Raw genomic sequence first — 21721 nt, forward strand, 5'->3', positions numbered from 1 at the left:
GCAATTTCTTGCCGGCGTGGAAAGTTTCAGAGTGTGCTCTGTAACCGTGCCAAGCTTTATTCTCGATTCTGTGGCATCACAGAACTCAAGCGCTAAAGGGACGCTGGAGTAATGGCTATGATGTCTGACTTAATCACCATTAGAAATATCGTAGAGGGCTTCGGCAGGAAAATGCGGAGCCATTTATTTAGCACCTATTTTAATGGTGAGTTAGGTGCTATCCAAAGAAGTGTAATCCGACATTTCAGAGGAAGTAGGTACTGCTTGCTCTTGTCTTCTGGCAAAATTAAGTTCCATAATCATAACAAGGTGAAATGTGGCAATAACAATATCTATCCTCTTCTCATCTCTATCATCGAAAGTATCCATTAAGCATCTCTTGGGGCCCCTGGTTGGCTCAGTCAGTGGAGCATACAACTCTTGATCTCGGGGTTGTGAGTTTGAGCCCCAAGTTGGGTGTAGAGATGACTTAAAAATAATAAAATCTTTTAAAAATGTATTCATTAAGTGTCTCTCTGTGCTAATGTGTTATAGCACATTAAAAAAAGTTATGGTTGATGTAGTTATATGAATAATAGATCTTAAATATATGCATTAAGCAAATGAATGTTTATAGCACATGTTCTGATTTTTATTAAGTATAAGACATTTGTTAAGAAGGTGGTCAAATGATAAATTAGGTCAATAACCCACACTGAAGATGGAGTCTCAGATGTGAATTGGTGACACAAACCTTTACATTCTTGCAAAGGTCTGAGAAGGCTACAAGCTTTCTCCTAGAGGTTCAGGCCAACAAATTTCTCTACATGAAAGTGGAAACTTCTAGGTGCCACAGGAGCCTAAGGGCGAGACAGTAAAGCCTGATACTGGGGAGGATATAATAAAGGGCATGCTACAGCACCCCTTCTGGAAATTTTATACAGTTGGTTGAGATGCTCAGCTCAGTAAATATTGCCCAGCATCAGCCCCCACCGCTACTTTCTAATCAATCAGTGTTTATCTGCCATATACCGAGTGAGATGTATTTTCAATAAAAGTGGAAGAAAGACTGACTCCTCTTTTGGTAGAAGGATGTGGGACTAGAGTGTTTCAAGGAAGAATTAACAAAAGGAAACTTCTTGAGGTAGGGTCTTAAATAATGAATAAGAATTTCATACATTTTCTGGAAGTATGATCCCTGGAGCACTTAAAACAGAACCACTTCCAAAGCTTATGAAAAATGTTCTTGAGCTCCAGCCCAGACCTACTGATTAAGAATCTCTGGGGCAGGAGATTTATAAACTTTGGACCACTGTCCCAAGGTGTAAGGTGGGCAAAGGTATTGCTGATAGAAACTCTCCTACCTCCTCTTTACTCATCAGTCACTGCTTTCTCCTTGAGTGTCAAGGCACACTTTCCAATTCCTACTAATAATTAACTTTCAGGAACAGCACAGATACTATTAAAAGCTTTTATTCCAATATTAAAAATTGCATGGCCATGAGCCTACTCTTGTGGCCAGGTGCACTCATATTCATGTTCACTGATGCAGAACTGAATTTCATAGGCGGGAGTCCACAGTCACCCTTTCAAAACAGACTGCACTGGATGGGGACCTAGAGGTCCCAGCCATGCCAGATATTGACCCTCAAGTTATTGGGTCTTATGAGGGTTCGGAACGTGATTACATCAGGAGCTCAGGACACCCACTCTTTACCAACCAGAATCGAAGTACTTCCCTATTTTAATAACTGGTACAGTACCAGGGTACCAGCTGCATATTTTCCTGTATTTACCTAATAAAACAAAAAAGTGAGGTAAGGACATGAAGAGTTCAGCAAGGCATTCAGAATGTTCTCCATAAATTGAGACTTTAAGTATATCTTAGGAGTGAAAGCACAGACAACTAGATGGTATCAGAGTTTATGTACTATCTGTGTACTTTAAAATTTTTGTTTCATAAGAACTGGGCTAAATAAAATTACTTTTGTTCCTTTTAAGGGGTTGATAATCACCTTTACAGCAACCAAATTATAGCACTTAAATTAATAATCCTAACTTTATTTGCATTTTGGAACTGACCAGAATATATTCCTGATTCTCTAGAGTTTACCATTGGCACAGTCTCCCTGTACCTGTCTTACTTCAGGTTGTTGTAACAAAATACCATAGACTGGGTGGCTTACACAGCAATTCCTTTCTCACAATTCTGGAGGCTGGAAGTCTGAGATCAGGGTGCCAGCATGGTCTGGTTCTGATGAGAACTCTTTTCTTGTCTTGCAGACAGTTGCATTATCTCTGTATCCTCCCGTGGCAGAGAGACAGAGGAAAAGGCGCTGGTCTCAGGTCTTATACCGAAAGACGCTAATTTCACCATAGAGAACCTACCCTCATGACATCATCTATACCTAATTACCACTTCAACTAATTACCACTTCAAGGCCCCACCTTCTAATATTGGGAGTTAGGACTTTAATATATGAATTTTGAATGAAGAACATAATATATGAACACAAACATTCAGCCCATAGCAGAAATTTTACACCTTAATGTTGCTTTTCTCTGAGACCTGAGTTTGGTAGAGACCCCAGAGATTAGTGGAAAATTCTAAGTACATGACGTCAGGTCTTGTATACCCTTCTGAGTCCTTGCTAGGACTCCTTGGGTCAGTGTCAAAATTCTGGGCATTCTTCAAAGCTCACTGATCTTCCACACAGTCCTGGACTTCCACTGGCCACTGCTCTCAAGGGCAGCCGGCATCCAGACCAGTGGAGCGTTTGTTGGCTCCTTCCGGCTTTCTCCACAGTCCTCCCTCTAAGCTTAACCAAGTGTGACAATGGCTCTTTGTGGATGGAGGCCAGATTCAAATAAATACAAGCAGCCATGACAGATATTTTGTGAAATATTTCTTCGCACCAAGTCATTATGGATATTATCTGGGTCAATGCTTCCCACACTGTAATGTGCATGGGAATCACTTGGGGAATGGTTAAAGCGCAGATTCTGATTGGATAAGCGGAGGGAAGGGCTGAGAGTCTCCACTTCCAACAAGCTCTTGGGTTGCTGTTGTCCACGGACCTACTCTGAGTAGAAGGGACTAGAAGATGAAAGGTTGGGGATTGTCATGACTGATTATTTCTACCTACTGAGTTTGGACTACATATTCCAAATTCAGAGACTTTTTTAGAGCTTTGCAGCTTCTCACTGCTTTTCAGAGATAGGTTTTTAAAGCTACTTTGTAGTGTGCTTGTAAAGTTTGCTGTGCAGGGCAAGATATGGAAAGGCCAAGCATGAGGAGATTAGGTATTTTGCTCAGGGAATGTCAGTTCAGATCTCTGACTCTCCCTGACGCCCCATGGGACCACACCTCACCTCACCTGAGGAAACACTGAGGAAAAACAGACTCCACTTCCATGAGCCAGCCTGTGGGGAGAGGCTGGGCCACGACGCGGACTGCTTCTCAGAGCAGGAGACAGGAGATGGAGTGATAAAAGTGAACCGAAAAGAAAAAATTATAAAGCGCACTGAGAACACTCTGTGAAATGAATGCTTGTAAAACTGCCTGCGGCAGGAAGAAACAGAAGAGGTTTATTAGGTGATGAAAAAACACTGTATACTTCATGTGAAAACATTCCAAAGCTGGGTCTTGTGTAGTACAACAGAAGAATCTTACTAAGTAAGACTCAACTTAACCAAATGAACATCAAGGAGCTATAATCCCATTTGTACCTGCATTTGAAATTGGTTATTCTCTCCTCTCTCTGTCTCTGTCTCTCTCTCTCACAGACACACACGCCGTTGTACTTTCTTAGTAATCTTGCTGCACAGTTTTTGAAGTGCTCAGGCCTTGCTTTTCTGGTGACAGAATCCCAAGAAGGCAGAGCATGCCACCATTTATGGTTTTCAGATATGCTTTTGTGTAAAGGGCTATCAATAATTCTACACCCTGTGAAGTGGTGTTTCTTCACTTAACCTGAGTTTTCCCCTCTTCTGTTCACCTCCATTTTGGTGGAGGAATTGAATCACTTTCAATTAACTAAGCTTTGACCAGGAAGCAAGGCAGAGGATTTCAGGTGTGGCTGGAAATGCTGGCTTTTTTATTGATGCCCCTGAGATCACTTTTGGAGGGGAGGTTTTGTGGTCTCTGGGGAAGTCTACCTGGGGCTCATTTGCACACACGTGTCCCTGGGTGGCCGGCAAGGAAGAGGCAGCGGTGTGCTGGATTATCCATCCTGGAGAAGATCAAAGACCCTTGCTGCTGGGTGAGAGGAATTGGACATTAGGAGAAACACCACGTCTCCAGTGTTATTACTATCATTCAAAACTGTGGCACAGCAGCCTGGGTGGTAAGAAGGACTCAAGGAAAAAAACACACAACAATGGGCGCCTGGGTGGCTCAGTTGGTTAAGCGACTGCCTTCGGCTCAGGTCATGATCCCAGGATCCTGGGATCGAGTCCCACATCGGGCTCCTGGCTCAGCGGGGAGCCTGCTTCTCCCTCTGACCCTCTCTTCTCTCATGCTGTTTCTCTCTCGCTTGCTCTCTAATAAATAAATAAATAAAATCTTAAAAAAAAAAAAAACAACACACACACAACAAAACAACCCAGAGTGAGGGAAGCTGAGCAGACAGACAGTGGCTCCCAACCCATGCAGTACCTTGGAGTTATTGGTGTGTGTGTGTGTGTGTGTATGGTTGTGGGGTGGGGGGAGGGGAGGATATTAGAAAAAACAATAGTGTGCAGTTCCCCCCTCCCCTTTAGGGGTGGAACCCATGCATCAAATATTTTCAAACATCCCGCCCCCCACCCCTGGTTTTGACCTTGTTAGAACAAAGGGGGTTTGGGCCTGGAAGGTAGGGGATAGCATGTGTAGCCAACCAAAGTCACATGTGTAATTTGAGTGGGAAAAATGAGTAGTTGCTAGTCAGAGGGCTCAGCATTTTCTGTGTGGGGAGGACAAGAGAGATGATGATGAGAAGGAAATACAAAATTATGAATCCATATAAGATGTTTGGGGTAAGCGTATCCATTGGGCATAAGATGAGGAAAAAACACAATCTATATGATCAAAGTACCTGATGTGACTAAATATTTAGGTGAAGATTCTTAACTTGTTCTAACTGCTTCTTCTAAAATCAACAAAGGCAGGCTAGATAGAAGAATGGAGGTGAGCCAATGTTTTTAATGACGTGTAGCTCTCATCCACAGCCTGGCCTAGCCCCTGGGCTGGCGGGGCAGATATTAGGGGTCTGCCACCCCCTGACCCGTTGGTCTTCATCCACTACCTCAGGATAGGTAAACATCCTAAACATATGGCCTGCATGGGCTTGGCCATAGCAAGGAGGTTATTGGAATAAGAAAACCTGAAAGTATATTTAAAATAAGAAAAGTCTGTAAAAAAGTAAAATAAAATAAAATAAGAAAAGTCTGTAGTCAATAAGGAATAACCTAATGCAGTGCATTTGACCAGTGCTGTTCCCTATTCAGTCTTTTCCTGCTAGAAGAGACAGTTAAATGTGGTAGCACACTCTTTTTTTTTAATAGTTCTGCTCAATACATCTTAAAATCGAATAAAAGTAAAATTACCATGTATCTTTACTTGACAGATGGTCCAATTAGACTTTCCTGGACCAGCCTTTAATTTCAGACCTTTTTTTTTGATATATATCCTTGAGGAATTCTACTTACTTGCTTTCTGAATGAAGCACAGTCCGTGTAACAGAGGATGCATCAAAAGGCTTTAATTTTCCTAGCAGGGTTATTTTCTCAGGTGACTGTTTGATTATCCTTGATGTTCTTCTCAGCAGCACGGGAGGGTCTGCTTACTGAGTCCTGAGGCCAAGGTGAACACTTTCCCTTCCTGGATTCGGTCAGTCGGATCCTGTCCTGCCTTATTCCATGCCAGTCCCCATGGACCATGAAACAGGTTATGCTTTGCGAACATTTTTTTTATCAGCCGGGGACTTTAGGGAGTCTTCTCATTTAAGGCAAGAATTTGAGTGTGCCCTGAAGATGAAAAGAAATAGATTTACTTTACAAATGATTTCTAAAATTATCTTCTATACTCAAGCAAGGAAATGTAGTTTGGATATTCTGAAAATTTCTCTTTTTGTATCTCTTTTAGGCTCTGTTTTTTTTCTCTCCCTCATGATGAGCCCAATCAAAGTTTAACAACATCATTATAAATTGTTACCATTTTGTTTTTGTATTTCTAGGCATTAGGTTAAAATTGCCAAAAAGTGTTCCTCTTGGTGTCTCCACAGCAGTGATATGACAAGACCTCAGCTTAGGGGATGCAGTTAGTATAGTCATGTTCCATCGCGATGGTAAAAAAATAGTTTTCTGTAGCAACCATAATCCCCAAATGCAGGGCTGCGGATATCACTCACCATCAGTTAAGTGATGCAAAGGATATGAGCATCAGTGACAGGGATGCATTTCGGTTGGTGCTGGGTGAGTCGGGCTTTTCGGTGACACAGCCTGATTAAAGAATATTGTCAATTATCATATGGTTTCACTCATATGTGGAACATAAGGAATAATGCAGAGAACCACAGGGGAAGGGAGGGAAAACTGAATGGGAAGAAATCAGAGAGGGAGACAAACCATGAGAGACTCTGGACTCTGGGAACCAAACTGAGGGTTACAGAGGGGAGGGGGGTGGAGGGATGGGGTAATGGGGAGATGTATTAAGGAGGGTGCTTGTGGTGACGTGCCCTGGGTGTTATACGCAACTAATGAATTGTTGAACACTGCATCAAAAACTAATGATGTACTATATGCTGGCTATTTGAACGTAAAAAAAGTAAAATAAATAAATTATATATATATATATATACACTAAAAAATAAAAAGGAATATTGTTAGAATGAGGGCACCAGTCCTGCAGGCACTTCTTTCCTTTACTGCACAGGGGTTCACCGAGCATATTGAGCATGTGGTGCTGGGGAACCGTAGGTGAAGAGAAGTGTCCTTATCCCAGTGGGGGTTCAGGCATGTCAAGTGACCATACAATACCCAGAAGACGATCACTGCGTTGTGGGTGCCCAGAGGAGGCAGTAGCTATTTTGCCTTTCTGTTCTTTAAAAGTTTAAATCCACTTTAGGATGGGTTTTTTAAGTTGATTTTTATTGAATGGAAATGAAGAGGGATGAGGCAGAGTTGTTCAATGGAACTAATTTTCCTTTTGGTTGCTCTACCATGTTGAGGAGAAGTAGAGTTGTAGTAGTACTGGGACAGGCTTGTGGTTCGTGGTGGGAGTGAGCTCCGCACCAGGTAGGTGGGCACACTCTTCTGGATGGATGTTGCCTTCCTGCTCAGCTCTTGTTTCTATGGCAGTCGGTGAAACTGCATGGAGACCAGAGTATAAACAGCATACAATTGGTCTAAATTGTCAAAATAGTCATTAAGCAATGAATCTTGACCTCTTAAAAGCAGTTTGCAAGACATGAGCTGATTGTTCAAATTATGTGCTTGTCCTTGAACCTGCTGATTAGAATGTTTCTTCTCTAAAGCACATGATTTAGAAAATCAGAATGTAAGAAATGGTGTTATTTGGAGGAACGGTCTCCAAATTATTGTGATTTTGCACTGCGATCAGTAAAATGCATTAAAGTAAATCCCAGTATGTTTATTCAGAAATTATGCACATTGATAAACAATACATGTATATTTATTTTATAAATAAATTTAGTATATTACAGATATTTATAAATTATATATCTGTCCAATTTTATTCATACATGTTTTAAAAAATATATAAAATATAAATTTTAAAAGAATGGAAAACAGATAGAAATGAGTTCTAACATTTCCTTTACACAACCTGAAGACTACTTTAGACACACTCAGGGCACATACTCTCACTCGGGACACCAGTCTAGAAAACTGTACAGAGTGGAGAGAACAGAACTTGTTTTAAATACTTGGGCATTTGGGTTTCCTTTCTTCTGTATGTCATTCTAAATGCATCGATGGATTATTATAAAAGCAATGAGTAATTGGTCACAAAAGGAATCCATATGCAAATACAGAAGTATTTATTAAGTGAAGGAATAATGAATGAATCTGAATGAAATGAAGCCCTCATGTTCAACTCGGTCATCAGTGTGAATTTAGCAAAGGAACATAGTCTCTGACATGATTTGTATCTAATAACAGAGGGTGATAGTAATCCTTATAGGAACATCATGCTTAACAGTCCTGTCATGTCCTCTCTCATAGGTAGAAAATATGTTCAGTTTTGGACAAGATATATCTACAGACTTGTGCTTCTTATTTTAGCAACTTCTTTTTTTTAAAATTTTTTTATTTATTTTTTTATCCCCATACATTACATCATTAGTTCTAGATGAAGTGTTCCATGATTCATTGTTTGTGCATAACACCCAGTGCTCCATGCAGAATGTGCCCTCCTCAATACCCACCACCAGGCTAACCCATCCTCCCACCCCCCTCCCCTCTATAACCCTCAGTTTGTTTTTCAGAGTCCATCGTCTCTCATGGTTCGTCCACCCCTCAGATTTCCCCTGCTTCATTCTTCCCCTCCCGCTACCTTCTTCTTCTTCTTTTTTTTTTTCTTAACATATATTGCATTATTTGTTTCAGAGGTACAGATCTGAGATTCCACAGTCTTGCACAATTCACAGCGTTATTTTAGCAACTTCTACAGATAACATGGAAACACAAAGTAAAAGCTCTTCATGCTGAAGCTGCTGTCCAGAAACAGGAAAGGAGAGATACAGCTTCTGTTTTTTGGAAACTCAGTTCAAAGTTCCTCTAGATGTCAGTATTACATAGAGAAATGAAAATACAATAGCCTGTGGCAATGAATAAAGACCTCTTTACATTATTTAAGTGGTAAAACATATGTGATATATAATTGACAAAGAAAAAAAACAGCCTCATTTGGAAGCTGGTTTCTTATATTCCTCAGAATCAACAGGTTCTCCTGTTGGTCAATTCCAGCTGCTCTACCCAAAGAATGTTAGCACAACTCCTGGACCTTTACCACCAACACCTGGATGACCTTGGAGGCAAACGCTCATCAATCTGGCACTCTATGGAGTCTTACCACCAAATTCTCAATTTTACCTATTTTGATGAACTGAAATTGATTAAAACGTAACAGTTTTCATTATCAAGTCCACCAATGTACACGTTATCCAGAATAAATACAGAAGCACAATGTCTATCCACCAGGAGTTTTCATTTCAAAAGAGAAACACTGAAAGAAAAAATTATACAGTATCTTAAACACAATTTGTTAAACTATCTTATCTGGCTAATTTGACTTATTTTCAAAATGGGACTTAAATTCTCTCTCTCTTGCCTTTCTTCCATGTTAATTCTAGTTGCTTGGTAAATATTTATTTCTTCACTCTACTAACGTGTTTCCATTTTATACCCTTCTCTCTTAATCTTCCTTCTTATCTCCCGTGGTACTGGCTGTGCAATAGATATTCAATAAATACTAACAACATACCTTGCCTGTAATCTTCTATTTTTTTTCTAAGTGACAGTACAATGTAGTAGTTAAGAGCACAGAATGAAGGAGACAGCTGACTAATAATCCTGGCTCAACCATTTCTGAATTGTATAATGCTTGGAAATTACCTGATTTCATTATAAAATGTGGCCAACAGTATCTATCCCAAAGGGTTGCCATGAGGATCAACTGAGTTAATAACATGCTTAGAAATGTGCCTGGTATGTAGACAGTGCTTAGTGTATATTAGCCATCATCATCATTGACATCATCCCCACCACCACCATCACCCTCGTCATCATCATCATCATCATCATCACCACCATCATCATCACCATCATTACCACCATCATCACTATATCCTAGTCACTGGGTTAAGTGCCAGAGATTCAAAGATGAATCAGTCTTTCTGCCCAAGGCTAGTGGGAAATTAACGGGAAAAAACGTTTAAGAGTGTTGTCAGTGATGCTGGGATGGGTGCATATGCTGTGCGCAGAGGAGAGAGCAGCTGGATTTGCCTGAGGAAGTTGCAGAACATTTGTATTGTGCTTTCACCTAGAAGACGAAGTTACAAACTCTGAGGCTATAATGTCTAATTTTGGTTTTCCACAGATTTACTAAACATACCTTTGTGTTTCAATGTCTCTATCTGAAAAATGGAAATGCTCTGAACCTATGAGACTGCCCCTTGGATTATTTAAAAGTACATTAGCATTCTGTCTTGATGCCCCTGAGCTGCACTTATGCGGCGTTTCATGCTTGCAAGTCACCCTAAGGCAAATTTTGCTCTCTTTCCAAAGAAAAGAAACTGACTCTTTGGACATCCATACAATTTCATTAATTTATAATGCACAACTTCAGAATTTGTGATAACTTGGGTGGATTGGGCTAATGTTTACTTTTTATGTGGTATTTAAGAAAAGTTGGCTAAGCAAATTCAGAGAAGCCAAACTGTGAGAATGATGTTTATCTGCCTAGGAAAATGGTCATCTGCTTTAAGCCATGTGAAAACTCATTCAGAAAAGCTTACTTTAGTCTCCTGCTTTCTGGTTTACAAAGCCTATTCATATAGATCCTCTCATTTTCATCTGATTAATATGTGAACCATATCAAGACAATATGAACAGAGGTCAGAGGTGACATATACATTATCAATATCTTTTAATCTATTCATGAAGATGGGCCTTCTTTTACAAACAATGCCAGAGTTTAACAGAATTTCTTTTAGAGTAGGGAGTTCATTTGTTTTTAAATATTGTAGTCTATACAGTTTCATTAATTCAGACTGTCCTGCCCTCTAACTTGCTATTAATTTTAGTGGGTTTTTTTTTTCATTTTTGAATCATGTAATACAGTAGTTTTCAATCTGGGATGATTTTGCCCCCTGAGGGACACTTAACAATTTCTGGAGACATTTTGGTTGTTACAACTGGGAGGGAAGCTATCATCATCTTCTTGTGGGTAGAGGACAAAGATGCTGCAAAAATTCTATAATGCTCATGACATTTTCCACAACAAAGAATTATCCACCCCATGTATCAGTAGTGCTGAGGTTGAGAAACCCTGATGTAATTAATAAGTAACTTCAGTTATTCAATTGTGTATCCACAGGCTAAGGAGAAGTCACGGTCACACCCTGGTCTGAAGGAAACAGCACCTGTCAAAGGCAAAAGGACACCGGCCCTCACAGGTAACATCTTTAGAAGACTAGATATTTATGCATAAGGAAAGCTGTGATGTAAAAGTCCTGTTGCCATTGCTCTTATTCAGAAGGAGTTACATGTTCATAGAGCCCTGTGTTGGGAGAAGTGCTGTTTGAATATCTTTATTTGATTGGCTTTGGGTCCTACTAGTTACAAACTAGAAACTCTTTAGGAACCCAAATGTCAGTCAGTTGGTCATGTTCATGTCTACTTTGCTTTTCAAAATCTTGTATCTTCTGATAAAGAGAAACCTGAATAGAAATGCCATTATGTGAAGCCGAAATTATACTGATCACATGCATCCTCCATTAAAATATTTTGTGGCTTTTAGAGAGATCTTCCCAGAAGAACCAGCCCTCCTCCGAGAAAAAAAAAGTTAATAAACTCAATGAGAAAAATTCTGAGAAGACCAATGCCTCTCTAGTTCAGAGAAGTTTTGCCACATTTCATACAGAAAGACCACAAGACGAAGTCAAAGATTTTGCTCTAAGAAGTTCCATAGAGCCAAGAGAAAATATAGACACAAGAGACATTTCGAGTACACAGAGACTGAACAGACAAGAAAGTAATAGTTCTGGAGATGATAAGCAAGCCACTGTGGATCAAAATGGATGTCCAGTGTTCAAAGGAGAGAAAAATGGGCTTCATTCTAAAGAAGATACTAGTGAAAGCGAAGTTGAGACAAAAGGAGGACCAGCAATTGCAAATGAAACGGTGTTGGACAAGTGTTCAAATAAAAAGCAGTGTGTTGATAAAACAAATGGTGATCAAATCTGTGAAAGGTAGGCTTTAAAGCATTGCACGCCTACAACTGATGTTTTTGGTAGACCTATGAGCCATTGCGATTTAAAGCCATACCAAAAGGAGAAGTGAAGTGAGTTTTTAAAGCAACGGTTTGAAACCAGTTTCCCAGCTGGTGTGGGTTTTTCTTGGCCCTGTTCTCTTGCCATTACTTTCTCTTCTTGCCTGTGACATTTTCAGGCATTTTTACTGTTTTCTTCTGTCAACTGATAAAGATAATGATTATTATCAATCAGTATTTTTAAGATTAAGTATGAAGTTCTTGTTTTTAGCAATATAAAGCACATGCTTCCTAAGATCAAGAACTGAATAATGAGATCAGATTTATCTGTAAGTTAAGAAACTAATTCTTAAATTATGCATGATAAATTGGCTATTTTCCTAAGGTATTGTGAGGATTGAGTAAGAAGTAGATTATTGAAGGACTCTTCCTCAACTGCAAAGTTTCACATAAATCCAGGTAATTATGTAGCCAACCACAATCAATTACTCTATGTTGTGATGGGCCACAGACTCTATCTGGAACAGAGTATCCAAATATCTCTGTGTTTTTTATGGAATTAAGATATAATTTTTATTTCATTTATTAATAATGTATTTGAAACCCAATCATAGAGAAGTCAAATTTTTAAAGAATTAAACATAAAGGCTAATGTTTATTAAGAAAGTCCATCATTGCAAAGATCTGCTTAGTAAGGTAACGAGCTGTTAAAAAACTGAAATTAGGTCAATTCTTTGACCGATAAAGGTTTACTCTCCCTGCTGTTAATATTCAGAGAGATGATTGCTTCCTTTAGTATACTTTAATTTAGTAATCTCTCTCTTCTATAAGAAAAGGAAGTGAAAAAAATGAAGATCGAATTAGCTAGGTATCATAAGATGACTGCTTTTGTAAAGGGTCAGTGGAATAACTTGGGGTCACAATGAGGTCATCAGGGAGAGTCCCTGGGATCCTGTTATCTACACCCGCTCTTGTGCTGCTTCGTTTGATGGGGAAGCATACTGCTCCATTTCATCCCGAATGCTGAAACAGCCAACTCTATCATGAAGCTCCGCCAAAGCACCATGTTCAGGAAGCTTTAGTGCTAAGACTTTTGATCATCTGAAAGTTATCTCCTTGAAACGTTGAGAGCTGCAGGTGGATTTTATTTTCCAGGTGTATCAGCAATGTGAAAGCCATTTCTACAACCCGAATCCTGGAAAACCCAGCGCTAGCACCCACTTTCCAGAATGCTGAGCAAGCAGAACACACTGGCAGCAGCAAGCGGAGGGTGACGGAGGAGTGCTTCACCAAAGAGGACAGCAAAAAGAGCAGAATAGATGTAGAGAGTCCAGGTGAAGGACACACATTTAGGACACAGGAAACCAGACAAGCCCAGGGGGGCTTACAAGGCAAACCCTTGGCATCTGCTGGAACTAAGACCTCCGGACAGCAAGATCTGATGGCCCCATTGGGTAGGAAATGGTTTTTGTTTCAGCTTTTTAAAGCTTCTTAACCTTTTCCAGCAAGCATTTCCAACTAAATTTCACTTAGCCTAACAGCCTGAAGGAGACAGAATGCCATACTGGATGCCATTTGTGTCTGTAATTCAATCACTTTTTTTTTTTTTTTGGTCTGAAGAGATGAATGCCACCAAGAGAATTCTTTCATGACTTCTTTTGTTTTCAGCATATTTATGGTGTGAGAGATGAATGTCTATATCAAATCAGATTCCCGGAGACTTCTATTATCTGAATTCTTAAAAATATTAACATCTGGCAGAGTGCCTAGCACAAGATAAGTGCTCCAGAATTACGTGTTGAATACATTTAAAGTTCTGAAAGCAAAGTTATTATCTACTCACCTCTCCTTGTATCCTTGTATGCATGTAAGAAGCTGCATGCAATAGATGCTTAAATATGGAATAAATGGGGAAATGAATAGGCTCACGGGAAGCAAACCATGGAAAAATAAAAAGAATGCTGGAAGAATATTACTGAGTTTGTGTTTTAGAACCGATCATGAGGTGGACTAGAGTTAAAACACTTAGACCGGAGGGTGGGAAGTGGGAGCAATTTGAAAGCTGTAGAATATGTCCTTAGCCAGTTTTACTGGTTGTTTTATTTCAATCCAGGAAAAATTCATCTCTGTGCCTTAAAAGTGTCTTAAATAAAGGCTAAAATATTTTGCAAAGTAATGTAGAATAATAGCAAACATTTCAATGACATGAAGTAACTCTTCATCTTTCTTTGCTTTAATTAAAATAATGAACCTTATCAGTGGTGCTTTTTTTTTTTTTAATGGATCAAACACTTCATTATCTTAGAACTTAAATGGTTTTGGGCTTGGGAGAATTATCCGTATGGACTGTTTTGGGGTTGGAGATTTTCAACTACTGTGACATTTCTAAAAGTTATCCTGAAGATGGTATAAACCACAGTTACATGGTCCTGACATTCTTTCTGAAAGATGTCAGGTGTCACCTTCATGACTTACAGACCATAATATGAAATAGAAACATATATTCCCTGGATCACTAGGAATAAAATAGATAGCCCATTTTATTTTATTCTGAGGCCCAGTCTGGTGCCAGAAAGAGGTCTGACTGCTTCCTCTCACCATCTAGATGATGTCCCGGCTCCTCCCGCCCCGTTTAATCACCGTATCGTGACAGCCAAACAAGCAGCCATCAATGTCTTTTATACTGTGAGCAGAATGGAAGTTTTAGGAGGGTAAGTAATGCTCAATTTTAATATGCTTTCCACAAAAGAAGAGCATTTTCAAAGAGGCAGATCCTGAGGATTGCATAAATGTTTGCCAGTCTTGACCCAAGAACCAGAAACATCATAAACAAGCATTTTAAGAGATTTTTAGCATTTCTGAAAATCGCTACTGATGTCAGAAAGGTTGATGTGGTGACAGTGACTGAAGTCCATATTTATTATCTGCTTTACTTCCCACGTTGTGATATCTGAAAGTGGGAGAAGCCCCAGTGAGTCACCAGAAGGTTTAGAAGCTGTCCAAAACTTGAAAACGGAGACACAAAATGTAGGAATGAGTGAACAACACTGTGTATTTCTTGTGGCATGTGTTAAATCTTTTTTTCATCATTGTTGTTGGTTTTCCATTTATGTTCTTACTGTATTAATTACTATTATCCATTTTGAGTGATTGCTTCGGTCCCTGAAGAATTTTTTTGAAGGACGTCTAAATGCATACTCTCTCCCTGAAGAAGGAAGAGTACAGTCCATCAGGGACCGAGTTTATTACTGGGGGATATTCCTTCTTTTTCTATGACAGACACAATCCTCCTTTGATATCTTGTGATTTAAAGTCTAAATTATAAAGTTTACTACTGTCAGCATATCTATGTGAAATAGCATAAGGAAGCAGAACATTTACACAAAAGCTACTTAGCAACCCATGGAAAATATGTACAGTAACTATAGTGCATGTTTCTGCATTTGGTCATTGGGGGTGTGGTCGCCATTTGTGAAGTCCCTTCTTCCTCTTCCTGCCCCATATTTCTTTCGCCTGCACCATGGGGAACCCCCTGAATGCTTTCCTCCTCAGCCTGCTGATTATAGAGAGCTCCTCTTGAGACTGTGAGAAAGGGCAGAAAGACAAATGAAAACCCTGAAACATGAATAGGTGCCCTGGGAGTCTTTAGTATCACTGCACATAGTAGCTCGTTTGGGTCGTCAGGGACTTCGGTGGCAAACCAGCAACTGTTTCTCGGAAGGAGAATTGTTATTTGCAGAAGACACTTTGAGACAATTCCCAGGGTATTTTCTTTTTTCTTTTCTTTTTAAAGATTTATTTACTTTAGAGAAAGAGAGCACAAGCAGGGGGAGGGGCAGAAGGAGAGGGAGAAGCAGACTCCCAGGTGAGCAGGGAACCTGATGCGGGGCTCCATCTCAGGACCCTGAGATCATGACCGGAGCGAAAATCGAGAGTGGGACGCTCACCCACTGAGCCACCCAGGCAACCCCAGGGCATTTTCTTCATCAGTAGCCACATGTGAGGTGCCTGGGGCTGTGTTCACGGTCTGGACATGGTAGTTGGAATTAAGGTCCTCCCTTGGCTTATGTTTACAGAAATGTCATTCTCCGAGACCAATCTGTTTGTGCACAGATGTAGCTGAGTTGAGTGGGACCTCAACTCAGTTGGTCACCACCCTGCCTCTGTCAGTTGTGGCCACATCCTCGCCTCTGCAGCCCTCCAGGAATGTGGGGGGGTCTTAGGGTCACAGTGTTGTTCAGGAAGCTTCCCCTTAGCTCCCTGCCATGATAGCCACATTGCACAAGCAGGCACCTGTGTTCTATTTTACTAAATCAGGAATCAAAGCAAGAAGTCACATTTTAAAATTGTTCATGAGTGTACATTTTGATATGTGATTACATGTGTAAGAAGCTGTCCTTTAAAGTGTATAAAAATTTATATCCAAGCTAAACCGTCAAAAATCTCATAGGTGATTATGTAATATGTATTTTTTATTTTATGTATCTGTATGTAATATTGTTATTACTTTATTTATATGCAGTTTCCAAAAATAATTTTACATGCCTGACCTACAGACTGTATTGTTCATTCGCTTACAAAGCCCAACTTATTCCATTCATATGGATTCAGAAAGATTCTATTTTTTTCTATAACAGAAGTTCTCACATTTTAGGGTGCATATGAATCATCCAAGGAACTCTGTGGAAATGCAGATTCTGGGGCCTCACCTTAGATTCTTGCCTCAGTAGGTCTGGGGTAGGGCCGGGAAACCCCTCAGCCCGTGACGGAGAGACCACACTTTAACATTATTTTAGAAGTTTATTGGCTACAGTAGATACACTAACAGGTTTGCTGATTCAAACCCCAAAAGAGAAATGCCCCGGGAGGGGCGTCTTCCACTTGGCCCCACCTCACGCTGCACCACGTCCTCTTCTTTGGCAGGGGGCGCTTTGGCCAGGTACACAGGTGTGAAGAGAAAGCAACAGGTCTGAAGCTGGCGGCCAAGATCATCAAGACCAGAGGCACCAAGGATAAGGTAAAGTCCGTGCAACATGAATCTGTCCTTGCCGTCATCATCTTCACTTCGCTAAAGCATCTTTCCTTCTTCTCAGGATGAAGTGAAGAACGAGATCAACATCATGAACCAGCTGGATCACGTGAACCTCATTCAGCTCTACGACGCCTTTGAGTCTAAGAATGACATTGTCCTGGTCATGGAGTAGTACGTGTTCTCTCCCTCCCCCACCCCCTCCCCCATCCTTCTTCCACCCCTCCCCTGCACAGCTGCACGCAAGCATGATTACGCGGCGGTAGCTCTGTCCTGCTTTGGAAGTTGCTAGATCCGTGCTTGGTGCACTTCTGATTCTGACCGGAGAAGTCACCGGGCACACACATCTGCTGGAAGAGCTAGACGAGCTTAAACACGCGGCTGCTACTCCAGGAAGTAGCTGTGTTCACGAAGGAGCCATACTCAGGACTTGACGCCTCTTCCCTCTGCAGCGTGGACGGAGGGGAGCTGTTTGATCGCATCATTGATGACAACTACAATCTGACCGAGTTTGACACCATCCTGTTCATCAAGCAGATATGTGAGGGCATAAGACACATGCATCAGATGTATATTCTCCATTTGGATCTGAAGGTACAGCGTGTTCTGTTTGGTATGAAACCCCTTCCACCCTCCCCTCCTGTGGATCAGTGGGCCCTGTCAGATACTATATGCCAGCTTGGGGAATTTATGCTGTTATGAGGTACATATTTGGGAATTAATGAAAACCTGGATTCTTAGTGTCATCTCCCCATTCCTGGCTTCCGCCACCCCCTAATATTTGCATATCTCCACATTCAGAGACTACTATTCAGATTCTTGTAACTTGCCTGTGTGAAAGGGATCCATATGGGAGCTGCTTTCCCTAAAAGTTTAGAATTAAAACCACCACCACCACCACCACTACCACCACCATGGTATCCTTGCTGTGTCCCCCTCATTTTTAGAATAAGTAGGTGGGAGGATTTTAGCTAACTCAGAATTCCCCCGTGGTAGCCAAGTTTTCCAGCTCTCCAAGCATCCTTAGCAGTCTCAAACTCTTTTAGGACGTGCTGGACTTTAGGGATTTGTTTTTCTGTGGGCATGCTAGAACACTGAGTAGGAACCTATGGCAGAATGGGATACAGGGCAGCCAGAAGGTCGGTGCTAAAATGCTTAGGAGCTGAGAAGAGTGGTGGGGGTGGGGCTGGCACCACGTTGAGCATGGTGGAGAACCTATGTGAGCAGTGGGGAGCCAAGCCACCTGCCTTTCTCCTCTTATTTAATGACCCTTCCCTTTTGATCTCTCTCCCAGTATGAAGTGCCTAGAATTGGACTATACCTAGTTAGGACCAGTAAAAGACCCAAGCTCAATAACTCTGATCAGCTCTAATATCGGGGCTAAGTATCATAAATTGCCTCTTCTTGTGTGACACAATCATTTTCTCATTTCCCTGTTTGCACAGCATGACCGTGAGATAAAATATATATTCTCTATAACATACCATCTATTGCAAGTCATCAGGGATTGTAGAGCTAAATAAATTTAACTTCCTTAAATTGGTTTCCATGGTCCTCTCTTCTTGTAACTTAGCTTCCCTCACTGCCTTGATTTATGTGTGCTACCTCTCCCATTCATGGGGCAGGAGGAAGTGGTATATAAAAGACAAAGTCAGAAGTTGAAAATCATTAGCAAAGCCCTTGGCTTCGGAACTGTTTGATAATGTGTATTTCCATGGAGCATTTTCCTTGAGTGTAGATATTCTGCAGATATCCCTAAAGGGATTTGATTGGCAACTAAAACTAGGACCTGACCTATCATAAGTCAAACAGCTCTGTATGTGGCTTCATAACATTGATTGAGGACTTGCAATGGGCAATTTTAGTTACGGTTTGTAGGTAAAGATAATAGTAATTGCAGCAGCTGGATGGGTCATTAAGGACCACTCATCCCTTGCATAAAGCTCCTTGGAAGGAAAAGGGCCAAAAATATTAAGAGTGCTTGTCACCATGGAGGGGAGATTATAGGTGACTTAAAAATGAAAAATGGTCTCCTTTATATTTTTCTGTGTTTTGAAAATCTTATTCAATGAATATGCTTTCATTTCATAGTTAGAAAAAAATTAACTTTTTAAAGTGCCCTCAAAGCTGTAAACACATTTTTATGTCATAGTAGTCTTTGAGAATCGGACAGCTTTATTCATATCGATCAGTTATTTAAGCATGAAACCACATATTCTTATAGAACATCCACTTTATCAATAGCTTTTACTCATAGACACCAATTTTAGAGATATTTTAGAAAAGGGCTTCCAAAGACACTATGCCAACCAAATGGTCCATTGAATGTTGGTAAGGAGACTCTACATTATTTCATCCATTACTTCTTAGTTTCTGATCTCATTTGAACCTCCTCTCCACCCAGACAGGCAGGGGAGGGACAGCTGTGATCCCACATAAAGGATGGGACATGGGATCCTGAGGATTCAGAAACTTGGCTAAATGCACCCCAGCAAGAACTTGACAGTTCCAAGCAATTCTTTGAAAACTTTATTTCTCTTTTATGGATGACCTAGACTTTAAATCAAATTTCCTATTTTTCTCAGACCTCACTTTTTCTGACCTAACAAATACAGGCACACTTGTAAGACATTCCATAAACACTGAGTTGCAATGCTACTATCCACGTTTTCTCCCTCTACACCCCCCACCCCCAATTCTGTCACCTTGACAGAGAGCAAAGTCTTAACCAGAGTCAAACTCCAAGGGAACACTTAGTCAAGGGTTTGGGCACTGAGAACAAACTCAATAAAACTTTGGAATTGCTGAGAATGAAGAATGAGCGAGAGGGAAGTCTTCCTTTTACACATGACTTTCTCACGGATTAAGCGCAAAGGGAAAATCTGGAGGTCAGGAGCGTTCCCGTTATATTACATCCTCGGTGTGACTGTTTAAAGGAATCAGGCCATTTCTTCTGGAGCTCATAAATCTTTGGGAAAGATATTCCTCCAAGAAGGGGGAATTCATACTTCATAATTTTAGGGGGGCAGATGTCAAGTCCGAGACAGCCTCCACCACTCCGTTTGGAAGGTACTGAAGCTGACTCCTTGTCTTTCTTCCCTCAAAGAGGCCCCTGCCTGAACTCACACATTATGGTAAACTGCAGAACCAGGGAGAGGGACAGGCAGGGTAATGCAAGGTTGGCAGGGTACCCACAACCTCATCCACCACAAAATTAAAGGAGAAAATACCCACACAGACAAGCCAGACCCAAAGTGAAAGGCCTGATATGTTTTTCCTGAGCATCGTTGTATTTTTAGTTGTGGTTCAAGGACAATTTGAGTGAATGATGGTTGTTTTCATTGCTAATGTGTCTCTTTCTCCTGGCAGCCTGAGAATATCCTGTGTGTGAATCGGGATGCCAAACAAATAAAAATTATTGATTTTGGATTGGCCAGAAGGTATGTGTATTTGGACATAGGTATATGAACGGAAGTAGTGAGCATGATGGTGCTTTTCTTTGCAAAGATAAATCTGATATACCTCTTGGTTTTAGACTCTCATTTAGAATTAACTTGACAAAAATGATATCCCAGCCTTACCTTGCTGACTTTGGAATTGGAATGTTTAGAGGTTTCTACGGTGTATCCAAGAAAAAAATAAGAAAACTTAAAAATCTCATACAGTGAAGTTATTAAATTTGAAGACATTAATTTAGAATTCATAAGTTTGTCTTAGTCTTTTATATGCGTTCTATCCGTAAAGAGAAGATTTACTTTAAAAATTGAGTAGTGTAAATGAGATTGCAAAGGGTTCTGGTACATATAAGCTTCTTAAGTGAACGAAGAGTTTATATGTGGACTTCAGTACATTAATGGTGAATATAAAATGGATGCAAATAATTGCATTTCATTTATTCATTAATGTGGGCTTACTCAAGCCATTGGCATGTCAAGGATTGTATCAGTTTTCCTTTTGTTGTGTTCTAGAATTCACGTGTTCTAATTATTCTCACCAGCTTTCCCCACCACTGTTTCAGATTATTAAGGTTTTATAGTATGAATTATGACCCTTAAACTCCTGGAACTTTTTTTTTTTTTACAAGTTTTTAACATTATTTCCTAAATACACGATTTCCTTTAAAGCCTATGTATTCAAAATTTGCTGTGTGGCTGAAGTTCTTTTGTCTTATAGACTGCATTTTTTCAGTTTCTACGATTGTTGATGTTTGATCGACCCTGTCCATCCCTCCACTTTGTCTTCTGAATTCCAGATACAAACCCAGAGAGAAGCTGAAGGTGAACTTTGGAACTCCGGAATTTCTTGCCCCTGAAGTTGTGAACTATGATTTTGTTTCCTTTCCCACTGACATGTGGAGTGTGGGCGTCATCGCCTATATGCTGTAAGCAGATCTCCAGTCTCTCTGACACTTACCCACAGGCATAATAGCCCAATTATGTCTTTTAACAAATAACACCGTGCCATGTTGAGTCACTTTCTAGGCTCTGTGAATCCTGGGGGTGAAAGGAGTAAATTCTTTCCCTGTGCATCACCTGAAAAAAGTAAACGTATGTCTACTTGTAATCGCTTTAACTGTTAGGACACCACTGAATGCCCTAAAAGTAATTAAAAAGCAACTTGTGTCCTGATCTCCTAAAAGACGAAGGCTAGCCTTACTCCTCAGGGTGACCCTTTGGCGTTGGCCATCTGAGTGTGTGGCAGACTTTAGCAGCTGTAAACGC

At 40.5% G+C, this 21721-nt stretch overlaps 1 protein-coding gene across 3 annotated transcripts in view; it reads left to right on the plus strand.

Moving 5' to 3' along the window:
- The window catches only part of MYLK4 (myosin light chain kinase family member 4), an 83986-nt gene that overhangs the window by 48103 nt on the left and 14162 nt on the right, over positions 1 to 21721 (plus strand). For 2 of the 3 annotated variants that reach the window (XM_045866470.3, XM_054505757.2), the window contains 9 exons: positions 11078 to 11156; positions 11501 to 11951; positions 13127 to 13425; positions 14577 to 14682; positions 16895 to 16988; positions 17065 to 17174; positions 17453 to 17594; positions 20370 to 20440; positions 21253 to 21381. In XM_045866470.3, coding sequence (XP_045722426.1) covers positions 11078 to 11156; positions 11501 to 11951; positions 13127 to 13425; positions 14577 to 14682; positions 16895 to 16988; positions 17065 to 17174; positions 17453 to 17594; positions 20370 to 20440; positions 21253 to 21381 — 1481 coding nt within the window. The remainder of the gene's footprint in view (positions 1 to 11077; positions 11157 to 11500; positions 11952 to 13126; positions 13426 to 14576; positions 14683 to 16894; positions 16989 to 17064; positions 17175 to 17452; positions 17595 to 20369; positions 20441 to 21252; positions 21382 to 21721) is intronic. The other variant, XM_045866471.3, reaches the window with a different exon arrangement.

Source organism: Mirounga angustirostris, unplaced genomic scaffold (genome assembly GCF_029215605.1).
Source record: "Mirounga angustirostris isolate CCGP_5_RB_7025 unplaced genomic scaffold, mMirAng1.0.hap1 SCAF_8, whole genome shotgun sequence".
In the NCBI taxonomy this organism is placed as follows: Eukaryota; Metazoa; Chordata; class Mammalia; order Carnivora; family Phocidae; genus Mirounga; species Mirounga angustirostris.